This window comes from Martes martes (assembly GCF_963455335.1).
Source record: "Martes martes genome assembly, chromosome: 1".
NCBI classification, from domain to species: domain Eukaryota; kingdom Metazoa; phylum Chordata; class Mammalia; order Carnivora; family Mustelidae; genus Martes; species Martes martes.
The window spans coordinates 22,073,316-22,097,245 of record NC_137888.1 but is presented as its reverse complement, the minus strand read 5'-3'; the positions used below and the strand labels follow the sequence as shown (position 1 = coordinate 22,097,245).

The window sequence follows — 23,930 nt, the reverse complement described above, 5'->3', positions numbered from 1 at the left end:
ATCTTCATGGCTGCAACTTTAGTATTGTCATTATTACCCCTTTTTTTAATGAGGAGACAAATAACTAATGCATTTAATTTAATTGCATACAGCAATTCCTACAACAGTCTGCTAAAGATTGTTTTCGTCCTGCTCCTAGATCATGGCCCAGTTCTTTGGTATCATACACTGTCCACATCTCTAAGCTGAACCTCAATGTTATTATATCTCTTACCTTCCATTTAATTAAAATATTACACTCAAGGTCAAATAAGTTACTTTATATTGTTGAATTTACTTTGTTCCTTGGCTACAAAAAATTCTAAGCAGGTATTTGTATTCTCTGAAGCCAAACTGATGGTATTTTGTGTCCAAAAGATGTTGGGTTATACATAAATTATTAAGACACTTGGATTTTTACTCTTAGAATATGATGTTCATTCTTTTTTTTTTTTAATTTTTTTATTTTAATAAACATATAATGTATTTTTATCCCCAGGGGTACAGGTCTGTGAATCGTCTGGTTTACACATTTCACAGCACTTATGATGTTCATTCTTAAGGTTCTGTGCAGGATGATGTATTGGATAAAAATAATTCTGTGTGTCTAACACTGAAAATAAATAAAATAAATTTGAAAAAAAAACAATTCTGTAAGTCTGTAAATATGTCATAAATAAATAATACCTCAGTTTAAAAAATAAAATATTGATATTGTGGATATGCAATAATGCAACAGAAGGGATATGGTTATCAGGGAAGGATAACAAAATGACAGTGACAATATTTGCTAAGTACATCTCAGGTCTGTTTTGTATACTAATCCTTATAGCAACCTTAGCAGTGGGTATCATTCTAATTTCCACTTTAGAAAGAAAAATACTGATGAAAAAACAAAGGATTTGTCTAAGATTGCAGTTCAAAAAGGTAGCAAGGCCAGACTTTGGATGCATAGATTCTGATGATATATATCCAAACTCTTCATCTAACTTTTTGCTGGTTCTAGTAGAGGTGAAACGAAAGAATAAAGAAACACATGTTTGTACAATTGTTCTATTCATTCTGCATTGGGGTGGCATTCATTAATTATTGAGATGGAAGGTGCTAGGAAGTACTTTAGAAAAATATACTAACAGTGATGGAAGCTTTGTATATGGAATTCGATATCCACAAGGCCCATTGTAAACATAGGACCGTGTTTGATAGTCTTTGACAACATGGTTCTCTGTTTGCATAGACCCAGTGAGGTCAGATAATTCAGGATATTGAAAGCCAGACTGAAAAGCCCAAGCCTGATGTTATAAAGAGGAGGAAGCTCTGAATACCCTACCCAGGGAAGTGACGTGATCAGAGTGGTGCTTTAGAAAGATTGATTTTGCATTTACATGCCATATGGATTGAAATTTGGTGGGATGTCCAATAGGAAAGGAAGCCAAGAGCCACTAATGGCATTGCAGGTAGAGGCAGATGAGATTTGGGCTTAGAAGGGGAAATAGGAAGGAAGAGTAGAACACAAGAATTATGATGTGGGAATGATGAAAATAACTTTGTGACTTATGATGTATAGAAGATATAGACTTGAGGATGAACATGATTATAAAACAATTGAGAGTGGAGGCATGAATTAGAGATATTGGTTATAGGCATATTAGACCCTTTCCACTTGAATAGGTTTTGTACCTTTGTATACTATTTTTAATTACTGAAATGTTCAATTCATCATCTATTTCCTGGGGACTGAGTGTAGTCCAGTCACTTTTCTCAATGTTACATGTATGTATGCATTCATGTGTGTAAGTGTGGAATACTTTGGTAGTAAGTGGTTGGACATATAAAATCAGGAGGTAAAGAAATAAAAGTATTTAGGGATATATGAGAGCTGTAAGTCATAAGCATGTTTTTCCTTTTAGTCAGTAACAGAAAGAAGAGACCAGTAAAAAATAAATGCAAATGAAAAACCAGGGTAAGAGTCAGCCCGTCGGAAAATAGACTATCTGGCTAGAAAAACATACCCTCTGGCTCAAGTTTTGGAAATGGTTCCTTTGTGCTAAGAAAAAAAGCTTCTTATTTCTCTGTAGTTGTATCATGTCAAGGTCACAGGTTAGCTATTGGTGCGTACCTCTGTGATCAGAGTAAGAACCAAGGACCATGTCCAATCTAAATATGTGGTCGAAGGTGGAGTCCAGGATGTATCAAATCTCTCCCTTCCCCCCTCAGTACTTAGCACATTTCCTTTTCAAATGTATCCTTAAACTGAAGATTATAATTGCTATGATGTCCAGTTTAGACCTGGCTCACAGTAGAGTGTAAATAAGCATTTAGTGAAGAATTGGCAGTCCTGTTATAAGCAAACATGGAGTGGGTGTATGTTTTGTTTTGTTTCTGCAAACTTTAGGTCAAACCTACAGATTAAAAGAACCTACAGTCAAAACCTGAGGATTAAAGAAACATGAAACTATGATAATGTTTATATATGGCATCTTTCATAGATTTTTTAGGTCATTTAAAATTTTTATTTCCAGGTAAGATTTTAATAGCAATATGATTTTGGGTTACATCAATATTCTTCACTTTAATCTCCAAATCTCAAAGTTATTCCATAATGCACTTAATAGGATATCCAAATAATTTACAGTTACTAATTAAAGCTGAAATGTACACTGTTGCATTTCTCTACAATATTCATATCTAAAAGGCCATAAAACTGCCTTCCTGGTTCTTTCCCAGTACCACTTATAAGGCATATTTTTATGTGATCTACAGTGCTCTCTTTCAAGTCTAGCAAATAAGGCACATTTGACTTATGACAGCCATTAAAGATTTTTATATGAATGTTTGATTGTGTCAGAACAGGAATTTACACTTACTGTGTTATTTTCAATCAAGTTTTTTCTTCTCTTTTCTTTTTTTAAGATTTTATTTATTTATTTGAGAGAGACAGAGATAGTGACAGAGAGCATGAGTGAAGAGGAGAAGGAGAAGCAGGCTCCCTGCTGAACAGGGAGTCCCATGCAGGACTCGATCCCAGGACCCTGGGATCACCACCTGAGCTGAAAGCAGGTGTTTCACTGACTGAGCCACCCAGATGTCCTCAAGTTTTTTTTTTTTTTTTTAATTTTTGTTTTATAAAATTAATTTAAGAGATTATGTATATGTGTGTGTGTGTGTGTGTGTGTGTGCGTGTATATGCATTTTAAAGATTTACTTACTTATTTTAGAGAGAGGGAGCAAAAGGAGGGGCAAAGGGAGAGAGAGTCTTAAGTCGACTGTGCTGATTGCAGAGCCTGGCACAGAGCTCAATCTCAGGACCCTGAGATCACCACCTGACCTGAAACCACGGGTCATATGCTTAACAGACTGCACTACCCAGGCACCCCTTACTTACATATTTTTATAATATAAGTATGTATTTTAAGTAAATCACAGGTAAATTTCCAACTTTATGATTGTTTCAAATATGATATTGAAAAGAAAGAGAAGAGGGGCACCTAGCTGACTCAATCACTAACGTGAGTACGTGACTCTTCATCTTGTGGTCATGAGTTCAAGACCAAGGTTGGATGTAGAGATTACTTTAAAAAAAGGGGGAGGGAGGAGAAAAAGAAACTGAGAGATAGAGATCCCTTCAGTGTTTAACGTACCTCTAATTCTTTATGTTTTTGGAGTAGAAGTTTCATTAATTTCCTCATGAGACTTTTTTCTCTCTTATTTTCTCCTCTTGCCTCTTTAGTATTTTTGATAATTATTTATAAAGCTTTGTATACTGGAAAAAACAAAGTTTCACTCAGGATACATTATTGAGCTTGAAATAATGTAATGGATGGACACAAAAACACACAAGACAGACTTTCTAGCTGTTTTTAAAATATAAGGGTTTCACATAAAGGTTTATTTTACTTAAATAATACATAAGCAAAACTAGAACAGGTAGTTTACAGTTTTATTTAGTTCATAAGGACACTTAACTCTAAACTTGACACTTTCCCCCAAATTATTAATATAATTTTAATGAACAAAAAAATAAATCTCACATCTTCACAAAAGACATTTATACTAATGATTCAATTAAGTCTTTGTTTCTTCTTTTATTTTTTTAATAAAGATTTTATTTCTTTGTTTGACAGACAGAGATCACAAGTAGGCAGAGAGGCGGGCAGAGAGGGGAGGAAGCAGGTTTCTTGCTGAGCAGAGAGCCTGATATGGGGCTTGATCCTAGGACCCTGGGATCATGACCTGAGCCCAAGGCAGAGGCTTTCACCCAACTGAGCCACCCAGGCACCCCTCTTCTTATGTTGTTTTTTAATTGTACCTTCAGTCTCTGTCCCTTTCTCTTTCTTTCTCTCTCTCTCTCACACACACACACACACACACACACAGACATACACAGGGGAGCTTGTTTTCCTTGAATGCAAATAAAATCCCCATACTGTATAGAAAAGGCAGAAGTAAAATTAATGCCTCCATCAATGGAATTTGATAGCAAAGATTTTACTCTTCATTTTCTATAGTAATAAAGATGGACTAATGTATACTTTCTTGCAATTTGAAAACATCATTCAGCAGTTTATGCAAGCTATCTAATTCAAATATATTAAGTGGCATAGGGAGCAATTTTCCTTTATTCCTAATTGTCAGTATGCCATTAAACCTTAATAATGGCGGCCCATATTACCTGGCTTATGTTTCCTTTGTTTTCACTTTCCTGTAGATGTGCCATCCAGTCCCTATGGAGTGAAGATTATAGAGCTGTCACAGACCACAGCCAAGGTTTCTTTCAACAAACCGGACTCCCATGGAGGTGTGCCTATTCATCACTATCAAGTGGATGTCAAAGAAGTGGCATCAGAAACCTGGAAAATAGTACGCTCCCATGGAGTTCAAAGTGAGTCAGTGATTTCAAAGTTTGTCGGTTAATTCAAGCTGACCTTCAGTGTTCTTGTGTGATGGGGTTTTCGTTTTTCTTCAGTGTGGACTTTCTTTTTCTTTTAATAAAGTAGAGTTGGGAAGACATTTCCACTGCCCTTTTCTTCTTAGGAATAATTTTAATACAGAGTGGGAAAGTTTTCATTTTTAATAAAGATGGGAGAGTTTAACAAATTCACCAAAGTTCAATTTTTGGAGAGAAAATTTAGTATGTAGAATTTTGGTGGTGGAGAAACAACTACTGACATGTCAGATTTGATGGCTGGATATTCTGAAATATGTTTTTTTTTTAATTTATTTGTAAGATGTCTTCCATAAGTAGAAAACTGATGTTGTAAAAGGTAGAAATACAGAAAAGTAAAATGTGAAAATCTTATATATGTATATATGAAGCCATCTATAAAAATTACCTGTCTACTAAAATTTATTTCAAAATTGTGTTTTGAAAACTCAAATTTTCCTACAAATTATGGTCTTTCAAGTAATGGAATAAGCTAATTCTAAGAAGTTAAAACAATTTACAGCACTTCTTTTCACATACAGAATTTCATCATTGTGAAAATGTGATTTATTTTCCCATTATAGGAAGAAGCTAAAGTAGGAAATGACAATTAATTACAAGAGGGAGACTCTGTTTGTTGGAATATAGAACTACATTACATAGTCCAAAAGGACAGTAAAGAAAATAGTGAGGAAACTATTGTTCCGTAGTGTCCCTCCTCTGCTGACGCTGGCCCTGGCTTGATCCTAACATGCCTCGTGTAAGGGCTCTGTAAAAAGCACGAGCTGTTCTATGAAGAAAAGCATGAGCCCTCCTGTGAAAAACTGTCCTAGTGGACAGCAGAGACAGAACAGATAAAATCATTCTAGTTTCACCTGTGTCAACACCCCCTAGTCCCATTTTTACTGAGAATAACTACAGGTTTTTGATAGAAGTGCCAGAAATATTCATTAATCTGTCATCAGTCATTTACTACACTCTTCATATAATACCCCCCAGACATGTCAGCTCTTACCCTATTTTGTGCTTTTTTTTTTTTTATTTTGTTTTTTGGGTTTTGTTGTTGTTGTTGTTTGTTTGGTTTTTTTAATGATGAGAGGATTTGGAAAGGTACTGGTTTTTTTGTGCAAATGCTATGTGGTTCAGGAGAGAAGACAGTACCCCAAAAGAATGAGCAAATGAGTTCTGAGGCTTTCATGGAAGAAGCCATTATCTTAGATTCAAGAACACTATTTTTTAAGAGAGTAAACAAGAGAAGTGAAAGATGAGAGACAGAAAGACAAATGAATTATCTCGGACACTACAGAACACTCCAAGTGTGTGCTTTGCACAACCATGAAGAAAAGTAATGTTAAAACTGAATATTAGAGAAATTAAACTTAGCAGAATAATATTGCCATACCTCACCCCTCCACCCTGGTGAAGAAGTTTAATAGATTCTCCCAAGACTTCTTACAAAGCCACAACACAATTATGGATTTATAATTGCCTTGATCTGATGAAGTTGTTCATGTTCAAAAACCTGTTTTGTTACTCCGGGTATCCATGTTTCAGAAGCAGATTTCTATGTTTATAAAACTTATATGTAAGAAAGAACACAAATCAGTTCATAGTTCATAAATATTTATTTTATTTTAGTCACCGTGTTAAGACCTGAAAATAAATCAATAGATTTTTGAGCACGAACTGAAGAATTTGGTATTATCAATATCTTCTATTTTACAGAGGATAAAGCTGAGGACTATCTATATAAAGGAGAAAACTGAGACTATAAAGTTTAGCTTATCTGAAAGGTAATATGGGTAAATAATAATGAAACTAAAATTCAAAACCTAACAGGAAATCTGATGACTGCTATGCACCTTTTCTTCCTTTATTCAGTTTAGAGTTGAGAAAGTGGAACAAAAATTACTGCCTTGTAAAGTATGATTATGACCATTTTATAAATATATATATATATACACACATATATGTGCGTGTGTGTGTGTGTGTGTATAAAATTTGAAAGTATGTTATACAACTTTAAATATATTTATATATAAATATTTTTTATAATATTAAAATATATATAATGTTGTAATGTGTGTGTGTGTATGTTTGTGTTTGTTGGCAATACATTTTAGATAGCTAGTGGAAGGAGTTATATAGGGAATTTAGGGAAAAATTTGCCTGACCAAGTTAAATATGAATTAGAAACTTAAAATATCACTATTATTTAAAAGTTTCTTTTTAGAAAAGAAGAAAGCAGGAAGGAAGGGACAGGAGTGGGGAGAGAGAGAAAAAGGAAAGAAGGACAACCTGTCAGAATGGCTAAAGTTGGATGTTTTAAACATGTTTCTTCACTCCACCCCATATATGTATGGTTGACTAGACTACAGGGTCCAGAACATGTATGATAGACATTGTGTGCATGTGAGTTGTGATTATGTGATGTAGTCACTGATGGCTTCAAAAGGATTATAATTGAAAGAGAAATAATTACATAGTTCTTTCAATGGAAACATTGTGCTTCAATGCAATGCAAAGATATAAGAACAATTTAGTAAAAGATTATTATAAAGGATCTAAAGAATGTGGGCCCACTACACAGCTGTCTAATGCAGCTTGATTTAAGGGTGAAAGTTCAATGATTTGGAGCAGAGGGCAAGCTTAACAGTAGTGAAAATATTAAAAATTATCTTCACCTTTATAATTATCTGTACATATTCTGGAAGGGAGATCCGTAGCTTTCATTCATTTCTTTTTAAAAAAGTATCTTAAAAATGGTTTTTTAGTTTGATTTTATTCTCAAACTATAGTTTAGCTGAGTATATAATTCCAGCTTGATCATTACTTTCCTTTGGTGATCTAAAGAGAATATTTTACCCTCTTCTGTCTTCCCTTGTTATTTTAAAGTCTGCTGGAAGTTGTCCTTTGTAAATATTTTGACTGTTTTCTTAAGCTGGTTTTGTGACACCTACTTTAATTTGGTATCTTGAGGTTTAGTTACTTGCCCTAATGTAGAGCTCTTCATTTGTTCTGTTTGAGGTTCTTGGTGTTCCTCAATCTAAAGATCCGCCTCTTTCACCAATTCTGGAAAATGTTATTATCATTAGCTTGGATATCTTGAATATGAATATTAATTTCTTCCCTCATTCTCTCTATTCATTTATTCTGATAATCCAAGTTATATGCTACATTTTGTTATTTGAGATGTTAGAATATCATATCTCTTTACCTCTATTTTTTGTTTCATTCCTTTACCATGTTATTTTTGTTCTGTCTACTAGTTCACTAATTCATAATTCACTTATATCTGCCATTAAAACTCTCTATTAAGATTTTAATGATCATAGTTTTAATGTACATAAGTTATATTCGTTCATTGTATGTTTCAGCAGTATCTCACTTAGGGTGGTTTGTTTCGTAGTATATTTTATGATTTAATTGTGATCTTATATTTTGTTAATCTTATTTACTAAGATCATGCAAAGCCTGGGGTTTGGGGGCTTCTTCCACAGAAGATATTCTTTTGCTTCAGGTAGTTGCCCTGGAACTTTCCAAAAGTGGAAGCACCAGAGCACCTTAAATTAATTTCTTCATTTAAGAGTTTCTGTGCTATGAGAGCTGGTTTATAGTTGCTAATTTTCAAGAAGTTTTTATCCAACCCCCTTTGCCGAGTTGGGATTTGACTCAAGGCCAAGCCAAACAAACTTTTTCTAACCCACAGTTTTACTTTCTTCTAAGGACTTTGGCATTCCTGGGTCCATGAAGGGGTCCAAGTCTCAGATCTACCTCTTTCTTCTTTCCCCAGTGAGGACATTCAAACTCAATCTTCTATATTACAGATCTGTGCAAAAGCTCTCAGCTATTTGAGTATCAGTGAGATTTTCCACAAGACTGCAATAATTGATAGAAAAGCAATTACAGGGCACCTGGGTAGCTCAGTGGGTTAAAGCCTCTGACTTCTGCTCAGGTCATGATCTCAGGTTCCTGGGATCAAGACCCACATCGGCTCTCTGCTCAGTAGGGAGCCTGCTTCCGACCCCCCACCCTGCCTGCCTCTCTGCCTACTTGTGGTCTCTCTCTGTCAAATAAATAAATAAAATTAAAAAAAAAAAAAAGAAAGAAAAGCAATTACATAGTTGCTCCTCTAGCTTCAGGTCTCTCCATTCACATCATTTTTTCATATTTCAGAATTTGCCTTCCTTTCCTATGAGATTATATGTGCATTTAAAAAGATTTTTGAAAACGGTATGTGTAATTGTTAGCATATTTAAATGACTTGATTTTTTGGTTGTGTAGGTAATCATATTGAAATTCTGAAGACATCTTTTAAAGCACATACATAGTTTTGAATAGTGAAGAAATGCTTTTTTTGTGCCTTTGTTTTATAGTTTGAACTGATAATTCATCTTAAAGTTTGAGTTTTGTAAGCATAGCTGTACTCATTGGCTTTGAGGCATTTGTTAGAATACAGATTTAGGTTTATCTGTGAAAAGACAGTTGTCATGGTTGTGAATATTTCAGCTGTGACTTCTTACCCTCGACATGGTTTTATTTATTTATTGTAATTTACATGAGTTCAGTTGACATTCATTTATTTTTCTTGGCTCATAAATATCTATAACTCATTATATACTATTCATATATCTACTTCTACCTATAAGTAAATATATGTTCTTGCTTGATTGTGGTGGCATAAGCAAGAAAATTTTAGCAAAAAAAAAAAAAAAATTTCTGTTACTAGATTCTGATCCTAAATAACTCATTAATTAATTTCCTGTGAATTTCACCTGCTCACTCTGCACCTGGCCCTAGGTTTAGAGTGCATTTGCAGTCTAGACCAGTTATTATCTTCTTCAAGGTTTAGCTGAAGTCTTACTGATCATCCCAATCACTGATGTGACACAAAACTAAATTTGAAATGGGGAGAGTTGTGAACAAATCTGATATCAACAACTTGAACTATTCAAACTTCGAATGTGAATCATTCTGACATTTAATTTTGAGTGAAAAATACGTATCACGGGTGTAGCAAGACTTTTTGATTGGGAGGGATATATGACATTTTCATTACCCTATCATTTAACACTTTGTAAGCATGTTCTATATACCTCATTGGGCACAAATGAAGAGAAGATAATAATCTTACAAAACAGCTACTCGTTTTTTGGTATTCAAAATAAAAATGAAAAATTAACATTTTAAAATATCAAGTTCTTTTTATCAGAGCATAGAACAATTCTCTCAGCATAATCTATGTCTTTTAATTTGTAAAATGTTTAGCCACCTAGAATCACACATAGATATCCTTTCAATCTCAACCAAGATTATTACATGCTGTGCTTTATTTGGGTCTAAGGTTATAGTAGAATTTCTCTTTGTTCCTGAAAATAAGGGAGATAATTTTTATTTGAAAATAGTGGCATATTCTAAATGGGACATTCATTAGAAACTTATTCAAATTCTCACCATTTTTACTAATCAAAGAATGTAATAACTGACTACAATTTGGAAATAAGTTCACAGTTGGACTTTACAGTTCTTTCATTGCATAATTTCACTAAACCTTCAATATGGCTTTGCAGGATGCAATTGCAGTGTGTATATTTTAATCTACAGATGGTAATTTTAACATTATAGCATTTAGTTTGCAAATGTTGTGATTAAGGTTATGTACGTGCTTCATTATTACATATAATGCCAAACTTTTTACCCAGGTTTTAATTTTAGTTCAATTTTAATTAAAATCTGAAGGAAAAAAATTGACTTGTATGATAGAGAAATCCATTTTCAGCTTTGTGAAGGAGTTTTTCCAAGTCTGTTTTGAAGTACAGGTTTGGATTTATAAGTCATATGCCTGTGCCTGAAAGGTCCACAAACTGATTTTAAGTAGGAGCTTAAATTGGAATAGAATAAAGATTAATAGATCAAATACTAAGAAGGATTTCGATGCAACTAAAGGGATGCTAATTCCCAGTACCTTCCTTTGTCTCAAAGGGGTAGCCCTAACTTCAATGGCACCAGCAGCTCTCTTGGAATAAAGAATCTTTCTGGCTTGAATATTCCAAAATCACGAGCTTAATATCATTTATATAGATTCAGGATGAGGCTACACATCAACAATGAAAAGCTTATTTATTACATGCATGGAATTTCTCTGTACAAACAGCCTGTTACAGCACCTTGTTTCTCCATGTTTTAGTTTTTCACTAGGAATCACCTCCATGCTCTGCCATCTTCCCATCGGCCCCAAACCCCAGTCTCTTTCTCTTAGTGCAGCTGGCTTGATACAGCCTACAAAGTGTGCTTTTACATTATTTGCCTCAGAGAATTGTTTAGCTTTTAAAACTGGACATTAATGCCCTTCAGAGGTATGACAGATTTTGGCACAATTTTTTTGTAATTTTTTCCCATTGCTTTGTATTAGAATTTCTTGATCAAATGTTAGCATTTTTCAATCTTCCTGTTTCCACTGTTTCCTCACTGTCTCTACTTTTATCTTTTACTCTACCTTAAAATTTTAACAATTATATTTTTTGATTTACCTCTCTGTTCTTAAAATTGTTAAATCATGTATGCAATATATTCTCTTATCTCTCTGATAATTGTAATGACATTTCATTTTCAGTTATTTTTGCTCCATGATTTGGTTTTCTTTTCCTAGACTTATTTTGTTGTTGTTGTTTGTTTGTTTTGTTCTTATTCACATTGGAAACATTCCCCAAGTATTGGTAATCCTTGCCTGAATATGTGCATTTAAAAGCAAGAAAAAAATCACCCCTAAGCTCTGTGCAAAGACAAGGTTTTTTAACCCTTGACATCAGATGGGTTTCTAACTTCCCCATCAACAGAGATCTGTGAAATAGTAACAATCTTTAGATATCATTTTGAGGCTGTTCAGTTATTATCGGCATACCTGGCTACTAGGGCACTGTGGAAAAGTAGCTTCTGTCAGATGGTGTCATATGCTTCCCACAAAGTTTGCCCAGCAAATCAACTGCATGCTCCCTCATGTTTAGAATTCCAACGTACAAAACTTCTTGGGTCCCACTTACCCAGATAATAGACCTTCCATCTTCTGTTGAGGTGTGAGAGAGGAATTCATGTTCTCTTAAATCTGAGGAAAGGGCAAGAGAGTACAATTGTTTAAATGTTTGATGATCATCCAGTTTTGTATCCTCTTGGACTTAAAATTATTGAGACTTTTCTGAAACTTCTGTAAGTCTAATTAGTTTACTTCCCTTTATCATCTCATCTTCATATACAGATTTTTATAATTTTTGATGTAACATTATATTTTAATATGTGAGTTTTTTTCCATTTTTAAAACAGACAATATTAAATTAATTTGTTTATATATTGATGACATAGTATTGAAAATTACACTTTTAAGAAAAATGAGCATATCAATGTTACTAATGATTAGTACCTATAATTATCTAAGCTTTCTGTTCTGTTAAGCAGCTTATAGGCAAAAATATTCACATTTTTCTTGGAAACTGACTAGCTTCACATGCACATTCAGTAGAAATTTTAAATATAGATTAAGCTCCAAAATTTGGCAGTTTTCCCAATAATACCCAGGATAACAAAGACCATCGGATATGGACACACACAGTGTAAGGTTGCATATATTGTATAATATACAACCACAAGAAATATTTACATAGTCTATGATGTAAGTGGAACCCCACTGAAATTATTCAATAAGGCAGCTCTGCCTATTGGTAGATATTTTTACATTGTGTAAAAGAACCTGTTAAAATCCAAAAGGTAATTTAATACAACCAGCTCCTTATTGAAAAACATGCTATTTGATTTTCACTCAAAATTTTTTTGTTCAAAAGCCCACTAATCATGCAATAGATTTCAGATTATTCAATAGCTTCTGGATTCTTCCGTGGTAATTGAGGAACATACTGTATATATACAATGCTATATAAACAGTGAATAATAACGTAATAGAGCAGATTTATTTCTATTAAATTATTAACTAATTTTAGTAGTGAAAAAATACAGGGTTGGGCTTCTTTTGTTATGAATTTTTTTTTCTTTTGTTATGAATTGTAACTCAGAAAGTAACATTGTCATTGGAACCACTTTGTTAAAATCATTGCCTATAAATGTTTTCCTGTGATCATTATTGAATTTAAAATCTTTTTGCTTTTGTTCATACTTAAAAAGAAGGCTAATGATTATTTAAAATAAAGAAGGAAAATAATGAGAATGAGCATCATATCTCAACTACAGTTGGAGTAAGCCCACACATGTAATTGCTTCAAATGCGTCACTTTCAGAAATTTATCAGGAATTTTCTATGTTGTGTTAGGGTGCCACTAAAAATAATGAAAGAAATAATTGATATGCCTTTGTTACTTAAAATTTTTTAAAAAAAATTTTTGTTGCTTTTGTTTTTTTGGAAATGCACCTCAGAAGATGTCCCTGCATGACAAATGACATGATTATCCTTTTAGATCTTTGTCTTCTGCTTCTCCTGTCCACCAACCAAACACAATGGTCCCATTTACCAATAAAAAGGAATTTCCTTGTGTTTTTTTTTTTTCCTTTTACCTTTGTGTGTATTTTTGTCTGTGTTCTTGAAACACATATTATCATAAATTTTCTTTTGTTTGGTGATATATTGGCAGGCATCTTTTCTAATTAACGAGTGAGGAGTTCATGTGGCCCAATGACATGAACATGATAGTTACTTCAGGTGTACAATGCTGTAACATACCAGGTCTCAACAAACTTTTTGGCTACCAGCTGTGATGAAAAGGGTCTGAGAGGGTTTTCGGATTAGCTTGTTTGTTTTTTAAGTAATCTATGAGACATAACTCTTTTCTGTTATAGTAGGAATGTTTTTTCTGTAGAAGGATTGTAGTTTTTCTATAGTTTACCAATACCTAAAAGTTATTATAACATCATTTCAAATTACACTTAAGATTTTTATTCCAATGTTTCTTTAATCCATGTTATTTACAGTAGCCTGGGTGACACTGGATTACCAAATAGTTTACTACTCAGTTTTACTGTTTTAGAAACAATTTTAAGTAATCATTATTTAAGATTTGCTCTAAACTACTGCAGATTTTAAAATCTTAATATAGTCTAGTGCTTTTAAAAATTCTCTACAAAGAATATTTTCTACAATTACACTATTTCCAACATAAAGGTGTCTGAGGAAAAATGGTTATCATTTTAATGACTGTATTTCACATGGTAAAAGAGAAATTGACTATAAAAATCATCTATTTTAAATACAAGGGCAATAAACTTCTGAATTTCAAAGAAAGGGGGATAAAAGTAATCCACATTAATTCTGTATTTTCAGTGAAAGGAAATTTGTTCTAATTTGAATATAATGGGTAGAATTCTGTGTGTTAAAAATGAAAACAAGAATAACTTGGACTGTTTTCATTGTGCCTGTTTAAAAAAATGAGCTAAATCAGAAATTTATATGTAATAGCAATCTTACTGAATTTAAACCACATAGATCAAAACATACGGGAAATATACAGGAAACAAGGCTAGGAGAGAAAGCGAGTGAAATACCACCCTTAAGTAAAATTATTTGTATGCTGGAAACTTCCCCATATATCCCAATATGAAGACCCCAATTCATTCATAATTCTGTACTTAGCCTGGTCTCTGTTATAATGATAAAAAGAACTTCTATACAAATGATTTTTAAAATTTTAATAAAATTAATGAACTCTTCTGTATGTATATAATTTTACAAATCAGAGAAATAAGTGGTATGAAGAAATGAAATTAATTTATATAAGAAAGATGTTTGTGAGTAGTGAAAAAAGAAACATGAATATTTCATGACTGTTTTGTAGATATTTAATCCACAGGAAAAATAAGTATTCATTGGTTACTAGAAACTTAAAAAAATAAGAGTCCATCTCACTGCTCAAACATACACATTTTTGGACACTTTAATATTCAGTAAAAATATGATTTTTCCTTGAATATAACTCAAAAATTTTTCTTAATTCTAGCGAAGAATCACTGTGGGGTGACCACTGTAGTTATTTTAATACTGAATTTAACTAAATAGGTAATCTTAGAAGATATGTTTAAATTTTATACCCTTAAAGTTTTTTAAATCATGCCTAAAATAATTCACTTTACTAAATAAACATTATTTGATTTTTTGATTGTTAAAAAGTTCATCTTTATGAACAGTATTTTCTATATTATAGTATATAAATATTCTCAAAGTTAAGGAGGAGTACAGAGCTTCTCCTTTATGTACTAAGTGGCTCAAGAGTCTTCTATTACTGGGAAGATTCTAAGGCATGATCATAAATGGTTTCAGAGACTGACAGTACTCTGGTTCCCAACTCTTTTACATCATGTATGGACCATGCAAACAATGTTCTTACTTTTCATACTCCTGCCATTTCCTGTGTTTGTTCTTTTTTCTACATATACAGGTCTGATTAACATTTTACACTAATGATGTACTACTGCTTTGATTTTTCTCACTGCCCTTTTAAGAAATCACTAAATATTATCACATGGTTTCACTTACTTGTGGAGCATAAGGAATAACATGGAGGACATTGGGAGTTGGAGAGGAGAAGTGGGTTGGGGGAAACTGGAGGGGGAGACAAAGCACCAGACACTGTGGACTCTGAGAAACAAACTGAGGGTTTTGGAGGGGAGTAGTGTTGGGGGTTGGGTGAGCCTGGTGGTGGGTATTAAGGAGGGCATGTATTGCATGGAGCACTGGGTATGGTGCATAAACAATGAACCTTGGAAAACTGAAAAAAATTAAGTTAAAAAAATCACTAAATAAATACATAGCCCATTGCCCACTCACCGTGGCATACACACATTCTATATTCTTATGGCCATGCTTGAGTTTATGTTATGCTATCTACTCTTTCCTATGCATTCATCAAGGTCCAATATAAATTTGCCCTTCTTGGTAAGGGTTTATTTATTTTTTAGTAGAAATATTTTTACATTTCTTTGAAATTCTATAGTAAATATTGCTTATACTAACTAGTATTTGGCAGCTTCTCACCTCATAACATAAGTATTAAGACACAAGTGACATTTATCCATCTTGATTGCACAGCTGAGAGCCTGTGTAACATAGTGTATGGACCTTTGAATCTTCTACATCACCTGAGATGAATGAATGGATTACTTAATTATTAGGTTTGCTTTTACTCAAATAAAATTATACAGCTATTAACTCTTCCCAAACATCTGTGAATTGTGCCTGTGTCCAGGCTAAATTAAATGGAACCATCTAAGCAAGTTGGTTATTTTTCCCTTTCTTTGGAGTTTTCAAAGATTCTGCTAGCTTTTCTGGGTGCTAATATTACAGAATAAGCTGTTCCATAAAACCTGGTACTAGCTCACCTAAGATTAAAGAAAGAAGACCTCTTTAGGGCATAGAACATTCCTATGCAGTTCTGGAGATTGGGCAGATCAGTGGACAGTTAGGATACTTATCACATCATAGAAAAATTAGTGAGCTCTGTAAAACTGCTTCAATTTAGATTGTTTTACTAGAGATCTTCATCCTCACAACTGAGTTCTGTGACACAGCTACACATAGCATGAACTTTGGATTTGGAATTCAAGACATGTGATCTCCTGTCTAGGGTAGCATTGTTTTACCCCCTCATCTATTGGTGGGGTTGCTTATCCTATATATTATATCTATAAGACTTTGAGCACTATTGACATTTTTAATAATAATAAACATTCTAATACATGGATATGGGATATATTTCCATTTATTAATATCTCCTTTAATTTCTTTCACACAATTTTTGCAAAAATATTTTGTAGTTTCTGTTTTGCAAATCTTAAATTTCTTTCATTGAATTAATTTCTAACTATTTTATTTCTTTTGATGCCATCAAAATGGAATTGTTTTCTGAATTTTCCTTTTTAGATTGTTGATTGTTAGTGTACATAAATGCAACTGTGATTCTAGAGTGTTGACTTTGTATCCTCTCATTACACTGAATTCATTTTTTTAGTTCTGAAAGTTTTTTGTGAAACTTTTAGAATTTCCTACATATAAGATCACATCATCTGTGAACAGAGATAAGTTTACTTCTTTCTTTCTAATTTAAATGCTTTTTAAAATTTTTTCTTGCCTAATTGCTTTGGTTAGAAATTCCAGTACTATGTTAAATAGAAGTGGTAAAAGCAGGCATCCTTGCCTTGATTCCTGATTCTGGAGGAAACAAATTTTAATCTTTCACCATTAAGTATGATTAACTGGAAATTTTTAATATATGGCTTTTATTATGCTAAAGTATTTACTTTTTATTCCTAGGGGTTTTTTAGTGTTTTTATCATGATAGGGTATTAAATTTTGTCAAATGCTTTTTTGCATCAATTGGAATGATTGATATATATTTTTTTCCCTTTATCCTATAATTGTATTGTATTACATTGTTTAATTTTTGTATGTGAAACGTCCCTTTCAGGAATAAATTCTTCTTGGTCATGGTTTATAAACCTTTTAATATGCCACTGAATTTGGATTACTAGTATGTTATTGAGGATTTCTGTATCATTGTTCATAAAGGATACGGATTTGTGGTTTCTCTCTTTCTTTCTATCTTTCTTTCTTTTTTTGTAGTGTTTTATCTGAATCTGGTATCATGTTAATGCTGGCTTCATAGAATGAGTTAGGAAGTGTTCCTTCCTCTTCATTTTTCTTTTAGGAATTTTTGAGAAAAAGTTGTATTAGTTTTTCTTTTTCTTTTTGTTTAAGATTTATGTATGTGAGAAAGAGGAGTGGAGGAGGCACAGAAGGAGAGAGAAAATCCTGGAGCAGGCTTCATGCTGAGCTATGACCCTGATGCAGGGCTAAATCCCTGAGCCAAATCAAGAGTTGGACATGACCAGCTTAGGCACCCAGGCACCCTAGTATTAGTTTTTCTTTAAATGTTTGATGAGAATTCATCAAAAGCTGTTGAGTCTAGGGTTTTTCTTTGTCAGGAGATTTTTGAATACTGATTCAATCTTTGTATTAGTTGTAGGTCTATTCAGATTTTCTATTATTTTATGATTTAGTCTTTGTGTAGCTAGGTTTTGTGTAACTAGAAATTTGTTCTTTTCATCTAGGTTATCCAATTGGTCAGCATACAATTGTTCATGGTAGTCTCATAATCCTTTTTATTTATGTAGCATTTGTAGTAGTGTCTCCGGTTAATTTCTGGTTTTAGTAATTTTAGCTTTTTTTTTTTTTTTGGTTTTATCTTATGTAGCTGAAGTTTTTTTTAACTTGATGATCTTTTTTGAAGATCAACTTTTGGTATCATTGATTATCTCCATTATTTTTCTATTCTCTGTTTCATTTTTATCTGTCCTAATTGTTCTTATTTTCTTAACTCTGCTGGCTTGGAGTTTAGTCATTTCTTCTTTTTCTTATTCTTTGAGTTGTAAAGTTAAGGTGTTGATTTGAGATGTTGCTTGTTTCTTAATGTAAGCATTTAGAGATATGAATTCCTGCTGAGCCCTGCTTTTGCTGTGGCCCATTAGTTTTTTATACATGATGTTTTCATTTTTATTCATCTCTAAGTGTTTTCTAACCACCCTTGTGATTTCTTCTCTAGCTCATTGGTTTATTTAAGTATGCAATGTTTAATTTTCATTATTTTGTGATTTTTTAAAATTCCCCTGCTATTAATGATTTCTAACATCCTACTGCTATGGTTAGAAAAGTTATTTTATATATAACTTTTAAAGTCTGTTGAGATTTAATTTGTGGCCTAATATATGGTCTATCTTGGAAAATATCTTATGTGCAGTTAAGAATAATCTAGTTGTTTGGACAGTATTCTAAATTTAGTTGGTTTATTTTGTTGCTTAAGTCCTCTGTTTCTTTTCTTATCTTCTGTCTAATTTATCTGTCCATTATTGTGAGTGGAGTATTGAAGACTCCAAATACAATTGTTGAGTTATTTCTCTGTTCATTTATGTCAGTTTTTCCTTCATATGTATTTTGATGGTCTATCAGTAACATATGTGTGGGTTTATAATTGTTATATCTTCTTCCTGTATTGAAACTTCTATTAATGTAATTTCCATTTTGTCTGCTCAGAAGCTTATTGATTTAAAGTGTCTGTTTTCTCTGATATTAGTATAATCAGCCTTGGTCTCTTCTAGTTACTATTTACATGGACAATCTTTTTCCATCCTTTTACATTCAATCTATTTGTCTTTGGATCTAAGATAGCATATAGTTGGATAATATGATTCTAGTCATTCTGCCAATCTCTGTCTTTTGTTTGAAGAGTTTAATCCATTTACATTTAAAGTAATTACCAATAAGGGAGGACTTCTGTCATTCTGCTACTTGTTTTCTTTATGCTTTACAGATTTATTTTTGTCCTTTATTTTCCACATTACTGTCTTCTTTTGTATTTGGTCAGTTTTTTTTTGTGGTGAAATGTTTAAATTCCTGTCTCATTTATTTTTGTGTCTATCCTATAGCTATTTTCTTTTTGGTTACCATGGGGACTTCATTTAACATCCTAAAGTTATAATACTTTAATTTGAATTTATACTAGCTTAGCTTCAGTAATATACAAAAACTCTGCTCTTTTATAACTTCATTCTCATCCTTTTTGGTTGTTGGTATCAAAAAATTACATCTTTATGCATTACGTGCCTAAGAACATGAACCAATAATTCTTTTAAACGTGTTAATATCTTGAATTCTGTAGAAAACAAAATTTGGAGTTACAAACTAAAGTTACGATAATATTAGTTTTAGAATTTTTTTTAATGTAATCTCTAAAGTCATGTAGGAAACCACAAGTACAGTTGCAAATCATTGTTCCAGTAGTACCAGCTTTTGTAGTCGTCAGTGTAATTGCCTTTATTGAGATCTCTATTTCTTCATATGACTCTGAGGCATTGTCTAGTGTCCTTTTATTTTACACTGCAAGACTCCTTTTGAGCTTTCTTGCAGAGTAACAAAGTACTCATTTTTTGTTTGTCCAGAATGCCTAAATTTATTCCTCATTTTTGGCAAAGAGTTTTGTCAAACATAGCACAGTTTTTCCCCTTTAGCACTTTGCATAAACCACCCCTCTGCCTTTTGGCCTCTATAGTTTCTTATGAGAAACCTGCTAATAATATTATTGAGGATGCCATATATGTAATGAGTTACTTCTCTCTTGCTGCTTTCAAGATTCTCTCTTGTTCTTCAGCTTTTGAAAATTTGATTATAATGTATCTTGCTATTGGCCTCTTTGAGTCCTGCTACTGTGAAACTCATTGAACTTCTTGGATGTTTTTATTTGTGGCTGAAGTTTTCAGGAATTATTTCTTCAATTATTCTCTCTGTTTCTTTCTCACACTCTTCTGTGAGACTCCCACAGTATGATTATGACTCACTTAATCATGTCCCACTGGTCCTTTAGGCTCTGTTCATTTTCATTCAGTCTTTTTTTTTTTTTTCTTTCTCTTTCTTAGATTCAAGAGTTTTCATTGTCCTATCTTTAGGTTCATTGCTTCTTTCTTCTGCTCACTCAGATTTACCTGTGAAACCTCCTAATAATTTTTTCATTTTAATTATTATACTTTTAAGCTTTTTAATTTCTTTTTGGATTCTTTTTAGATTCCTTCTCTTTATTTTACTCATACATTGTTTTTTTTAATTGTTGTTTTGTTTGTTTGTTTTCTTTGTCTGCATCTTCCTTTAGTTCTTTGATCATCTTAAGATGGTTGTTCCAAAAGTCTTTTTTCTAAATATCTACCATGAGATATTTTCCAGGGAAGGTTTCTGTTGATTAAAACATTTTTCCTTAAATGGGCCATAATTTCCTGTTTCTTTGCATGCCTTGTGATATTTGTGTTAAAAACTGGACATTTGAATTTAATAATATGATGATAACTCTGGAAATCAGTTCTCCCCCTTCCCCAGCATTAACTCTTGTTATTCTTGTTTATTGTTCCTTGTTGTTTATTGTTCCTTATTGTTGTTGTAGGCAATGTCTGTGCCAAGGATTAGACTCATGTTAACTTAAAGTCTTCTCAGGGCACTAGTTCTTTAAATCCTTAGGAAGTCCCTTTTGCCAGAGGAGGTAAGGCATGCAACAGTGAGGAGAGGTACAATAATAATGGCTGCCCACCTTCTTGTCTGCATCTCTTTGATCAAAAGTGGCAATCAAAATCAGAGCAAGAGGGTGCCTGGGTGGCTCAGCTGCTTAAGCAACTGCCTTCAGCTCAGGTCATGATCCTGGAGTTCTGGGATCCAGTCCCGCATCGGGTTCCCTGCTTAACAGGAAGTCTGATTCTCCCTCTGACCCTCTCCCCTTTTATGCTCTCTCTCTCACTCTCTCTCAAATAAATAAATAAAATCTTAAAAAAAAAAAAATCAGAGCAAGACCCCTGGTATTTGGAGGAGAGTGTCCTTTTTTTATCCCCCTGACTCCTACATGCTGAGTGCAGGCTGCTCCAAGAATGTTTGTGCATCTGCCTTCTACTTGGCTGGGGTGGGAATGGGAAGCTGCTACTAGTTAACAGCTGAAATTGACCAAAATTTACCACAATTTGCCATCCATATCCTCCCCTAGAAGTTGCGAGCCTTTAACAGACTCTAAGTTTCTAGAATATTTATATCAGGCAGGCAGATTCTGCCAGTACAATTGTTGTTTAGGTGGGGAGAAAAGATTCTTGGTGCTTCCTCCTCCATTTCCTTCCTAGAATCCTCCCTTTCCATTTATAATTCTTCATGTTCATTGACACTTTAATTTATAGACATTCATTCTTTCAACGTTAAAATTCAAGATTTAGATGACTTTTTTAAAAGCTTTCATGAGGGAGTCTAGTGGAATTGTTCAGATGAACATCTTCAGTTTATATGAAATGTTTGTTAATAAGTGAATTACACACGTGAATATTTAGTCATATAATTATCTGCCTCATAATTTAAATTCTCCAAAAGAAATTCCAAATTCTCTAAGTCAAATAATTTGATACCTTTAAAACTAGCTCTATAGAAATATATTTTCATAAAATATTCAAAATATTTACACATAATTTTTTGTTACAAATTGTTTTGGTATATGATATCTATAAAATATGAATGGCAAGCATTCACAATAATTTACTTGAAACACTTAAAGTTTGATGGAAAATGAAATACATATGTATATGCAAGATAAAGAAAGGATCATACATAATCCAAAATATCTGAATAAAGTAGAATGTTTCTGTGTTCTGAAATTCATTGAAAAATATCAAGCCACTAATGGGAATTGGTGGAGATGTCTGGATTAACTACAGAAAAGCATAGCATTTTTCGGTGAAATTTTAAGTGCCATTATGAGTTTAAAAAATAGTATATAACTTCCTTGAAAATAGAGAAAGAAAACTTTTAAAAAGTAACTAAGGGGAAAAACTGTCCAAGTTGCACTTGGTTCTGAATCTTATATTTGAAGGGAATCTCTAAGCTGTCTGTATGGTTTGGTGTGTTGAGATAATAGAGAACATAAATAATAGAGCAAAACCAGCTCACTCCTCATTATTTGGAAAAATGGCTAAGAATATATGGGCTTGGGTGGGATATATGAAATAATCTGTTTGATTTGTTTTAAAAATAAATAAGACAGAAAAAATTGGCCAAAAAGTACAATAAACAGAACCATCTGGGAAATGCCTCTCTTGTGCAGTGAGAGGGCTCAGAATCAGAACTCAGTGATCAGATAGTCTGAGCTGACTTTGCTCTGAATCTCTCATCATTGCATTTCTGCTTTTATTATAACGTGATCCTATGAACTAAAGGGAAAAAAAATCAGAGTTTTATTTATCTTATGGTGCTAGGAATTTATGAAGATTATCAGCATGCCTTTATGTTGTGCTTTCTGATGACAATCCAGAAACACGTAAGTAGACTACTCTAAAAGATTGTGTTCTCTGATAGATTAAATTAAATCTTAAAAGGCATATACAGTATTACCATTTTTGTTAGCTTATCATTTTTAGTTTTATATATAATTAATGTCTTTGGGAAAAGAATACATTTTTCTACATTTAGGTTTATGAGGATTTTTTTTTTTTTTTAATTCCTTTCTGTACTCTGGTTTTCTAGGCCAGGATACAGCTGTGAGAAGATGAAAAGATTTAACTCTAAGACAGAATCTTGCTTAAATCTAAGCTTTGCTTCTTAGTGGTTGGTTGATCTTTCTGAGCTGCCATTTATTTATGAAATGTAGAATGCAACCAAACTGTACTAGTCTAAGTATGAAACGAAATACCATCAAATGGGATTTGAGTTATGGATTTTTTTTTCCCACTAGCAAAAAGTTTTTCTTGAAGAAAAAAAAATGTGCTTTAAGTGTTCAGCAATACAAGAGCGAGGTCAATAAGTGATAAAGGATACCAGCTATAGATTTAGCAGTGTCCACTTTGGGTCAGTTTCTTTTAAAGTGATGTTTTATTTGGCATATTTTTTAAAATATCAATTCAAAAACTCTTTATTGAATTCTTACTTTACATTCAAAATGTGTAGGCTCTGTGAGGGATGGAGACTCTCCTTCACACACTCTCTTTCTCTCTCTCCGTATGTGTGTGTGTATGGGGGTGGGTGGGTGTTTCCTGCTCACCTGATTCTTACAATAAAAAGTTTCCAAATGATAAAACAATAAAAGCTTCCAAATACAAAAGTAGGGAGCATAATCAGTAACAGAAAAAAAAATATGTATGTTATTAGGAGGTCATATTTAAGGTTTATAGAAAGCTTAAAGTTTCTATAGGCACGGTGTGAGGGGGGGTGGCATTTAATTACAAAAGTTTAGCTTAAGCTTACAACCCCTGCCAAAAAACCTAAACAAAATGGAAAGCTACAAAAAGCTTGTAGCATTAAAAGCTTTGTGAGCACAGACATTTCGAGAAATTAGTCTATTTAGAAGTGAAAAATAATACTCTGTTTACATTTAATCATCAAGAGAGTTCGTATATTACAAAACTTATTGTTTTAGATTATAGAAGAAGATGTTTGATAATTACAGATCTATCATATTTTATGTACCAAGTTGATCCT

The 23,930-nt window shown here is 32.9% G+C and overlaps 1 protein-coding gene across 3 annotated transcripts in view; it reads left to right on the top strand.

The window, feature by feature from the left end:
* Positions 1 to 23,930, top strand: part of NCAM2 (neural cell adhesion molecule 2) — a gene marked incomplete at both ends in the record, with an annotated part of 517,101 nt that overhangs the window by 428,242 nt on the left and 64,929 nt on the right. For all 3 annotated transcript variants that reach the window (XM_080813028.1, XM_080813026.1, XM_080813027.1), the window contains one exon: positions 4,688 to 4,861. In XM_080813028.1, coding sequence (XP_080669154.1) covers positions 4,688 to 4,861 — 174 coding nt within the window. The remainder of the gene's footprint in view (positions 1 to 4,687; positions 4,862 to 23,930) is intronic.